General features: G+C 49.2%; 2 protein-coding genes across 3 annotated transcripts in view; one reads left to right on the forward strand and one right to left on the reverse strand.

The window, feature by feature from the left end:
- The window catches only part of CASTOR2 (cytosolic arginine sensor for mTORC1 subunit 2), a 164,045-nt gene extending 162,737 nt beyond the window's left edge, over nt 1–1,308 (forward strand). Inside the window, exon 9 of the mRNA XM_006274128.4 lies at nt 880–1,308. Coding sequence (XP_006274190.1) covers nt 880–945 — 66 coding nt within the window. The 3' untranslated portion in view covers nt 946–1,308. The remainder of the gene's footprint in view (nt 1–879) is intronic.
- Nucleotides 1,309–1,443: 135 nt separating this feature from the next.
- RCC1L (RCC1 like) lies at nt 1,444–10,108 on the reverse strand. Of its 2 annotated transcripts, XR_009456593.1 has the most exons (12): nt 9,791–10,108; nt 9,477–9,606; nt 9,023–9,151; nt 8,135–8,201; nt 7,294–7,345; nt 6,928–7,012; nt 5,519–5,700; nt 3,259–3,343; nt 2,881–3,042; nt 2,638–2,723; nt 2,460–2,553; nt 1,444–1,559 (listed from the first exon to the last, which is right to left on the reverse strand). XR_009456593.1 is itself a non-coding variant. In XM_006274130.4 (11 exons), the coding sequence occupies exons 1-11, from the start codon at nt 10,100–10,102 to the stop codon at nt 1,482–1,484; spliced, it is 1,368 nt and encodes a 455-aa protein (XP_006274192.3). In that variant the 5' UTR covers nt 10,103–10,105; the 3' UTR covers nt 1,444–1,481. The 2 variants fall into 2 exon arrangements, 1 of the variants encoding a protein (XP_006274192.3); XM_006274130.4 differs by lacking the exon at nt 2,460–2,553 and having other exon boundaries at nt 9,791–10,105.
- Nucleotides 10,109–10,320: the final 212 nt, after the last annotated feature.

Here is a 10,320-nt window from a genome sequence, read left to right on the forward strand (position 1 = left end):
CAGCTCTGTATACAGGACAAGGTATAGATAGGTATCAGTTGAACACAATGTTTTATTGATACATTTACAATTTTAAAGCAATTTGGAAACCTACCAGTGCCTCAAATCACTATAATAAATTCTAAATTCCTGTAATTTTTATTTTTTTTTTTAAATAATGGAAAATCAGAGCTCCTCCTACCCCCTTCGCTCACCAGGATGCAGGTCCAGCTGCAGCTGCCACCTCCCCCCCCAGCTTTGTGGCACTGAGCGGCCGATACGCCAGGTCAAACCCAAGCCACAGCCCCACCAGTGCCCCTCACTTCTGACCCACAGCTCCCTGGCCCTGCTGCTGGTGCCCCAAGTCCCAACCCACAGCTCTGCCAGTTTTCCACACTCCTGACTTGCTGCCCCCAGCCAGTGTGGGCATGGACAAAATGGCAGGGGGGGCACTTGCCCTCCCCCCCCCCCCCCAATTTCTGTGCCTGCAGCAGGGCATGGGGCTGCAGCTAGGCTAGACAAGCTCAGGGTAGAAGCTACCTCTGTGGCCCAGCAGGTGGAAGCAGCACAGGAGGGAGCACTATGCCACCATGGGCGAAACACTCCTGTCCACCCAACAGCAGCAAGGGGCCACCATGCCTCACCTTTAAAGGAAAAAAATCCATTTTTCCATGGCGAACAGAAAAGGGTGGATCCCTGCTGTTCACTCTTTGGATCTCGTACTAAGCAATGTGACACCCAGGGGAACCCTACTCGCTCCCTCCTTGGGCCTTATACTTGTGACATCAGGAGAATGCTATAGAGCTTGTTCACTCAAACTCCTCTTCCAGGTATGAATAAGCAAGTTATGTGTCTGTCTAAAGAGGATGGTTCTCACCCTGTCTCTTTGGTTTTCTGCAGGTACCTGAAGAAAATATAAATGGCGTAATCAATGCACTCCAAGTCAGTCAAGCTGGAAAGCATTAAAAATCTTCTGAGCTGGTTCCAGATGCTTTTTCTATTGTAATAATATTATGGTTATTCCTTTTTTCTCACAGTATTCTTGGATAATCTGATTCTGGAGAGGTTGAAGTGAAAAAAAAAAAAAGACATGAGCATAAACAGCTCTTTTTAAGAATTGCTGAACTTAGAGCCCCGCTGTTCAGTTCCAAAGCAAAAAAAACCCATAACCTTGCTGGTGTGAGAGGAATTGCCCAGACAGGCAGATTGTGTGTGCTGCAGCTTTAGCAAGAGCTTCTCCAGAGGAACTGGGGTGGAAGGGCTGGTTTCTTTGTGGAGAGTGTAAAGAAATAAGGAAATAAAGGAAAAAAAAAACCCAAAAAAACAGAATACAGCAGTCCTCTCTGTCTTTAAAACTGTATGTCCTCAGAAGTCGTATGAACCAGCCTCCCACAGCTGCAGTGAAGTATCCAACAACCCTGCTCCAGGTTTTCTAGAAGAGGAATAAAATGCTTGCGGCAAGGATGGGTTAGAATATCTTTATTCTCTCTGCCCCAGTTCCATTAGATCCATGATTTCACCAGAGTTACCATGTGATCCACTCCACATGCCACAGCCACCACCTCCCCAGGTACTGTCACCTAGGAGAAAAAAAATAGAACCCGTAAGTTCAGTACTGGGTACTGCTGCCAATGCTGCCTCAGTGAAGAGGTGTGCACTTATTCTGTAGTGCCATCATGAATCAAACCAATTACTTACACCATGGATTACCATAAAGTGGAGCAGGTTGCCTGATCCTTTTTAACTACACGCTGTGTAAAAATATACACATATACACACTCCCTGTTGGTTTTAAGTACATGCCCCTGACTATAATCGGTAAGTGCCCCTCCTATGTTCTGGGACTTGGTGGTGAATAGGTTCCCTATTCACTTTTCCCATGGCCTTCAACAGGAGAAGGTAGAGATCTGCAAAATCATGAAAATGTGTCACAGTAGGAGGAACAGCAAGGATAGCAACTTACATGATACTGATCATGCAATGAAGAGCTCTTATGGCATAAATGCAGTCTTTAATAAATGCAACTACTTTACTGTTCCTTAGGGGGCAAGAACAGGTGACCCTAATGGGAAGAAAGGACAGAAAGTGCAGCAAAAGGCTAGCCAGGCCCAAGACTAGTTGAAGAGAGTTTGAACTCAAAGAAAAGGAAGAGCATTCCCCCCCCTTGACTGTCTTTTCCAAGTATGCCAGGTAAAGAGGAACAACAAGGAAAGAGAAGGTTTAAGTAAAAAGAGGTACTGAGGTCAGCTACCAACTGACAGCAAGGATAGGGAAGGCGATAAGTAGCCTATTGTTCAGGGAATTGGCTACTACCTTTGTGATCATGGAAAGGTCAGGTGAGGTCTCTGATAATGGTAAACACACTGCCCAGGCTTAAAGGAAGGCAGGAATAAGCTGGGAAGTTCCAGACCAGTCAGTCTGAGCTTGATACCTGGGACTGGAGCACACAGCATCATGAACTAGAAGAGATATGCCTCTACCTTAGCAAGGCTCTTGCCAGCATCTCCATGGTCATCTAGATAGATACATGACTGCTCATACCCCAGAGGCTGTGGAATCTCCATCCTAGGAAGGCTGAGGGTAGACAAAACCCATCGCTCAGAGCAGGATGTTTGAACTAGGGCCCAATTCAGCTGACTAGGTCTCACTGACACTTACCCTCCAGGGAAAATACTGGTCTTCCATTCTTCCAATTCCCAAGCACCCTCTTATATTCTTGCCCCAGACAAAAAGCTCTCCTCTCTCTGCAACAAGAGAAACAAAGACAGCCTCAGTAAGCAGTGCCAAGCTACAGACTTGTAAATAAGCACCAAATTGCTAAGAGCCAACCTTTTTGCCTAAGCTCATCGCAGCTATTTTCTCCTCACCTCATTAGGGCCAACTGCACGTTCAGTCTCTTACCATTAAGTGCCGCAAACTGGCTGAGTCCACAGCGAAGGTGCTTAACACGAACATCTGATGAGCCAAAGAGAGTGGGAGGGATCATCTCTGGAGCTGCTGTTTCCAGAAGGTTCGGTCCTTTCCCAAGGATTCCATATCCCCACACAAAGACATTTCCTTCCTCTGCATGACAAATGCACACAACACTTCCATCAGCTGCCAAGTCTTGAGGAGTTGTATTTCACCAGAGGTGACGGACTCAAATACATTCTTCCCTCCTAGGTTTTGCACACCCATTTGCAATATATGGGGCCTGTACACACCCCATCACTTCTACCTCACAACACATTCACTTCCAGTGGGGGCACGTAACTGGAGGATTTCTTTAGAGATACTCACCATTCAGAACAGCATTGCCGGTCCCTCCGCACGCAGCCTCCTTTACCTTCCCAATCTTGAATGGTAAGTGCCTGGGGACATTCACCTTTTTTTTAAGAAATGCATTATGGCTTGAGACACAGAGCTACTTTAAAAGGGGTTTGCTCAGGTTGTAGGGCAAAAAGAACAAGATACACAACACTCTGAAAGAGCTTTGACTACTGTTTGTGTCATCAGAAAACCTGGCCCTCTGAGCTTTGAGGAATCATATAGAGCCAAGCCCAGATGCCACAACTTTTCGGTATGGGACCTTACAGAGTGGCACCAATTTGACAGTCTGCCCTTTGTTCTCCCCGTGAAGCAGAGATGTCTTTTAATAGTGGACAGCACACATTTCAGCAATTAACAAAATAGATCAGGTGCTTCTCTCCCACAACGTGTACGGTCAAGTCAGCACCTGGCACTAGGGGTATGCAGATAATTTTCCACCAGGTATATCGGTGAATACAGATCTGATATCAGATTTACAGGAACGCAGCCGGGCAGCATGGAGAGCAGTGCCCTGCAGGTAAGTCTGTGGAGGGGAAGGGCTGGGAGCAGGAAGGAAGAAGGGGGCCCAGATCGAGGCACCCATGGTGAGGGAGGGAATGGGACGGGCTGGGGCAGCGGTGAATGCGACCCCAGGGCCAGGGTGGCTCCTCTAGTGGATCAGTGTCCTGGTGCTTAAAAATGGCAGCAGGGGCACTTGAACTAGAGCTCATCTAATGAGCTTTCATTCAAGTGCCACCACCACCATTTTTAAGCATGGGGATGCTTTTAGAAGCAGAGCTGAGCAGGGCGAAGAGGAGGCAGGATGCCCACTGCAGGCTCTGGGCTCTCCACTTTGTCCCACCACCACCGGGCAAGCCAGGGGCAAGCTGCTGGCGCAGAGCTACCAGAAAAAGGCAGCAGGGCAGAGAGCCTTGAGCCCACAGTGGGCAGCCTGCCTTCACCATGCGCACAGGACTTTGGGGGGAGGGGGGGGGAAGAGAAGCACATGCCCCCCATGCCTTCCTCAGGCGGGCACACAGCAACCACCCCTCCTCCCCACGCACTCACCCCCCACCACTGCCTGGATAAGCCACCCACAGCTCCATTCCTCTCCCCACCCCCGAGTCCCATTCACTGCCCTGGCTGGGCAGTGCCCCTAGCCCCTACCCCACTCTCTCCCTCACCGTGGGGGCCTTGATCTGCCCCCCTTCACACTCCTTCCCCTCCACAGATTTACCTGCAGGGTGCTTGCTCTCCACATTGCCCAGCTATGCTTCTCGCTGTGTGCATGCTGTGGCAGCGCACATGCACGTGGCATATTTATTGGTACATTATCAGCTAACACCAGCCAAAAAAAGCCAATAGTATTAGTTTTCCTTTTATCGGTCCAATATGGACTTTTGCTTTCAGCTATTCTGAATTAACCTCAGGCTCCCTTACTACATCCATTCATTTCTGGTGCTTCTTGCTAAATTGCTACACAGCTTGAAACAGTATTTTTACCCGAGTCCAAGTCTCTTAAGTTTCATCTCCTTACTTTTCCCATTTGGGTCTCAAAAATGGAACGCCGAAGCATTTAGCAGTATTAAGTCACCTAATGGGGTGGGCAATTAGCCAGCACTGTCATGAAGACTACATTGATGGCGGAAGATTTCTGCAATACACGAAATGCCTTGGTCCCTTACCTGCTTCCAAAAGGGACTAGAATCTAAAGAAACAAACAGTAACTTAACCTAGAGGATAGGAAGGAAGGGAACTTTTGCTAGAGACACAAGAGACCAAATGAGACGCTCTATTGCTTGCTTGAGAAAAATCAGAACTGTATGGCAGATAGAGGGGTGGCCACAGAATCTACAGAAATGAGTTTGGACTCATGAAGGCTTATGCCATTTATCTCTAATTTAGTTAGTCCATGAGGTGGCACATCTACCCTGCCTTCTGCCCAACTTCAGGCTAACAGCTAATTGTGTCTCTCTGCTCATGAAATAACTGCCAGAATCCAACCCTCCCCACAAAAAAAACACCTCACAAACATATACAGCAACAGGTCTGTCCCAAGATGTCTTTGGAAAGACTTTCAGCACATGGCACCATAATCAACAACATGTCAGTCTGTTACTGGGAGGAAAATTATGCCATCCCATAGCTCAGTACTGCATCCACATACCCCAGGATATAGCAGGGGGTGACTGATGGACAGGTGCCCCTTTAGCCGTATGCAATATAAAGAAAAGAAAATTCCTAAACAGACCTGCGTTGTGTCCGTAACGCACGCTAGTTGCAGGTATTCCGAGTTTCCCCAGCCGAAGACGTCTCCTTCATCAGAAACAGCCAGACAGCAATCAGCGTAGGAGGCAACCTGAATAATGCTGACCCCAGCAACATCTCCACCTAGCTTGGTGGGAACACTGGAAACATTGTAGTGGCCTAGACCTGGCAAAGAAACAGACAGTCTGGAATGATGTGCTGCCCTCCTGCAGATCAGAACAAAGCCAGAAACCACACTGGGCAATGCTAAACTAACAGAAGTCACTCAAATCACACTTTCAAAGCTCTAACTAGAAGTCTAAGCAGACAAAACACCAGCTCTAATTGTGCACAGGTTAGGAAACCACTTGGCCTCATTACCAGGATCAGTTAGGTGCACTCCATCAGGAAACATCCTGGCAGAAAAAAAGCGTAGTTGAAGGTAGGAACCTAGTGCCCTGTAGTGTTACCATAGGTAGGGCAAAAGCCTATCAGATGTCCTGCAGGAGTTACAAGTGCAAACTTGCTGGCTGTGGTGCCAATAAAGCCAATTAAAATAAGACTGGCAACCTTCACAGCCAGGGGTGTCCAGACTGATCTTCCAAGGTCCCTTCTGGCATTACAATCTATGAATCTGAACTACTATATCCATTTTACTTTGGCCAGGCTCTGATCACCTCCAAAATTTCCATCTACTCTGCAAAAATAGCAGCAATTTTTCAAGGTACTGAAGTTCACAGTGATGTCCATTATAGTATATCACGTGTTTTGTTAGAGCCATTGTGAACCGTGTTCCAAACCACTCCAGCACCCAGACTAAGGCTATTCCTAAAGCTGTGATTCTAGTCTCCAGGCAAATTAATGTTTTGTACGAGGTGTCTTTCAGCCAGTCCAGCAAGAACTGTACAGTACAGCCACACTGGAGGATGAGGAAGAAGCAGGGAAGGGGCAGGGTAAACCTTAGACACTATTCTGGGCAGCTTTATGAGGAGGAACAAGCAAAGAGGGCCTCAACCAAACCTCTGACCCAAGGGCAGGATGAGTCATCAGGAATTGGTGAAGCCCTCAAGCAGACACAGTGTAAAAGCAACAGAGGGCACTCACCCACCCCCCAGAGAAGAGCAAAATCAAGGTTTGGTGTTTTATCACAAGATGCTTCTCATTTTTATTCCCAGCACCCGTCCCATAATCAAGGCTTAAGAGATGCATCTCCACTCCATTACGCAAGAACACACAGCTCAGAACGCTCTTCCCCAAGCACGCACTTTTCAATTTCAACTTTTACTCATTTGCTGCTTCCCATGCATGCGCCACTCCATCATACGTCACACCCCTCTGACCAAACTGACACCACTGCTCTGACTTGCGCCTCAGCTCATTGCATTTTCAGCTCCACTTCACAGGACATCGTACCTGTTTGTCCATCGGCTCCCCATCCACAGGAATAGATCTCTCCTTTCTCTGTCCTAAACAGACTGTGATCCTGACCACAAACAACCTGTGTAAGAGAAAACCTACACTGAACTGCATGCACAATTTGTACTTGTACACCCAGACGACAAAGAAAAACCCATGATGAAGCTCATTAAAATTATGTCTAAGACACCTCCAACCAGTCATCCAGTGGGTTGAAGGGGGAGAGGAAAGGAGAAATCCAATACACCAGACCAAGAATTTATCTGCTTTGTGTTACCAATTTGCTTGTTACTGAGGTGAACACGGTCTGGGAACTAAGTATAGGTCTAAACATTTTTCTTAGCTTTTAGTTAAAGTTGTTACCTGCACAACTCTTCCATCAAACTCCTGCAGTCGATTTATCACATGGCTCTCACTATACACCATTAGGCAGGGATTGAAACAAAGAAAAGAAAGGAAAAAATTGCAAGTTTACCACACACCAAATTTTAAGCATTCTTGTAGACATTGTTACAGTTTTTAATCAGTTCTCCCCTGGCTGTGGGGCACGCAGTTTCAAGTCTGAGTAACTGAACTAGGAAGGTAGTAGGCAGAAGGTTCATGAATTCAGGGTTTGACTGAACTCTCTCAAAGGCATCATCTGAGCTACAGTGGTTTGCTGCTGTGGTCCTTCTTGGCCTTGTCTTTATTCCTAGTCCCCCGTTCATCCCCTTCCTCCCTGGAGCCTACAAAGGACAGGTGTGGTGACACTACTCCCATTCATAGAGACCAGGTATGCCAGACAAGGATGGTGGTCTCACTTGAGGGAGGAAGTGAGAGCAGAACCTGTTCAGCCTCAAGGCAGTATGGAGAAATGTCACCTCCCCCTCCCTCAAGGGCCGAATCTGGTACGCGCAAGTGTTTGGCACCACAGGAGTCATGGGCATCACAGAAGCAGTGGCACAGCACTGGTTCATCCTACCAACCAGCTTCCTGTTATGACCTCTCTTCCTTAGCATCACTCCCAGGACCAGATTTGAACTCAAGAGCTACTTCAAGTTACATGATCCTCACCAATTTAGGATACCAATAAAATTCTAATTTACTATTTCTTGGACCTATCACTCCTCATCAACCCCCTTTCAGTTCTATTTCTCCCCTGGGTCCCACAATATTCACACGAGACATCCCATTCCGTGTCATTAAAGTTCTTTGTTATTCTCACCTATAAATTTCACCTTCAACTACTTCTCGACCACACTGCCCATACGAGTTGTTTCCCATGCTGAAGACTGAAAAAGAAACATACACCTACAGTTACAGCAGCTCTCTGAAGCAGCATCAAGCATTTTTTCCTCCTCTCTAGGGCCTGACTGAGGTCTACACAAAGCTTAATGTCCACATACATGTTTCTCAAGCAGTACCAGGTATGGCAGGCTCCCACTTTCTTTGCCTGAACCTAGGTTAAACAGGGCAAAAACATTTTTACTAAAATGACCCAAGTTCCTACACCCTAAGCATCACACACCCTCAATGTCATCATTTATTCCTCTCAAATTGCCCCTCTCATTCTCCCACTGCTTAGACTTGGCAATGAGATCATTATTCCAATAAGAACTCTGCATCAAACAATTACCTCCACCAGTGATCACGAACTAGTAAGATGCTAACTAGCATGCTGAAGGATTCCCTGCACAGCAGAGAGCCCATTCAAGCAAGGAACCTTCTTTATAAAGGTTTATTTATTCATTACAAAGGCAATAGTTAGGGGCTTCCCAAGGAAGATACCTTGAAGGAATTGGCATAGCTGCTGAAACAAAATTAGCCAATGTCCTTGGTGAAACACGACCAATTTCTTACGCTTAGCACGCCCCAGCGCTAGACTTGCCAGCTTTATTTTATACTGCTTACAATGCACGCATATATACAACTTCAGCCAAATGAACACCTAGCACAAGGAACGGGGTTTCAAGGTGAGAGTTCTGCCTCTGTGCTTCACGAACTTTTCTGTACGCTAATTTTATACCCTTTATCAGCTTTGGGTTTAGCTTCTAAAGAAGAAAGAAAGAAAGCATACACTCAGGCACTCAACTGCCACCGCCACGGATCGTACCTCCTTCATGGTCTGTCAGGACGAGGGAATGGGCTCTCCCACAGGAGACCTGCAACACTCGAGTCTCCTGGGGCTTCTCCAGCGGCAATGGAATAGGAGATGGCTCCAAGACATACTCGTAGCTTTTTGCTTCAGGGAAAAATATAAAAGGCCAGCAAATAAGCTTCCATAACAGTTACACAGGCATTTATCATCCAGAAAGCACATGCACTCGCTCAAACAGACAGCCTATCTAGATCCCTCCCCACCTATTATGGGGCTATCAAGATGACCAGACGCACACCCCTGGAAACAACAAGCAACTTCTAAAAGCAAAAGTTATATTTGCTCTCGGAAAGGCCGCAGAAGTCTGAAAACACAACCAGAAAACAACGGTCCGGAGGCAGCCAGAGCGGGAAAGCAGCTCCGCACCCGCGGCTCGCTCCCTGCAGCCCCCCAGGGCCGAGCCCCTTACTTCGGTCCTTCCGGCTCCGCTGGAAGCCGAGCTGCGAGTCCTTGTTGAGCCCCATGCCCCACACTTTGGTGATGTCGGCGGTATTGGAGGAGAGCAAGGTGAAGCCATAGCCGCAGGCTGCTGACGAGATCTGTAACGAGTCCGACACATGGCAGGTCAGCTCCGCCAGTCAGAGGCACGGGGTCCAGGCCCTCCCTCCTCCCCCAGCGCCAGCCCCAGCTCCCACGGGCCTCCTGCTCAGTCCTAGCCCAGGCCCCAGCCCCAGCCCCTCTCCGACATGAAGCCGTCGGCCCCTGCCCCTCCCCCCTACGCGCCTTGTCCGCGGTCTCGAGCCGGTAGGGCGTATTCTGCACGCGACGAGGCCTCTTCCAGGCCGCGTCGGGCCGCACGAAGCTGGGCACGCCCAGGGCGCCCGCGTGGCAGAAGCCCCAGACGAAGACGCGGTCCACGCGCCGCGCGCGCTTCCCCACGTAGCGGAACACGGGCGTCGCCTCGTCCGCCTCCCGCAGCGCCCGGTGGCCCCCCGGCTCCGGCTCCGGCCCCGCCGCCCCTGCCCGGCCCCGCCGCGGCCCGCAGCCCAGCGCTGCCGCCGCCGCCCGCCGCCGCGCAACGCCCAGCGCCAGCATCTGGGACGCCGGCAAGAGCCCCCCGCACTATAGCCGTATGGGCGCCGCCATCTTGCCGCCCTCTGACCCCACCGCACGCTCCCGCCTCATTGGAAGAGAGCGCAGGAAGGGGCGGGGCCTACAGGGCGACCGGCTACGTCTACGCATGTGCACGGGGCAGGTTCCCCCCCCCCACCAGGGGAGAACTTGCCGGCGCGACCCGCATTACGTCAGAGGCC

Source organism: Alligator mississippiensis, chromosome 14, assembly GCF_030867095.1.
Source record: "Alligator mississippiensis isolate rAllMis1 chromosome 14, rAllMis1, whole genome shotgun sequence".
In the NCBI taxonomy this organism is placed as follows: Eukaryota; Metazoa; Chordata; order Crocodylia; family Alligatoridae; genus Alligator; species Alligator mississippiensis.

What these genes read in the sequence shown, in the direction of transcription:
- RCC1L (XM_006274130.4), bottom strand. Translation starts at nt 10,102, where the DNA reads ATGCTGGCGCTGGGCGTTGCGCGGCGGCGGGCGGCGGCGGCAGCGCTG. An exon ending in CCTGACAGACCATGAAGGAG is followed by an intron (nt 8,202 to 9,022) that starts GTACGATCCGTG and finishes TTTCTTTTTCAG; the next exon opens with TCTTCAGCATGGGAAACAAC. An exon ending in TTGATGGAAGAGTTGTGCAG is followed by an intron (nt 7,013 to 7,293) that starts GTAACAACTTTA and finishes TCTCTTACACAG; the next exon opens with GTTGTTTGTGGTCAGGATCA.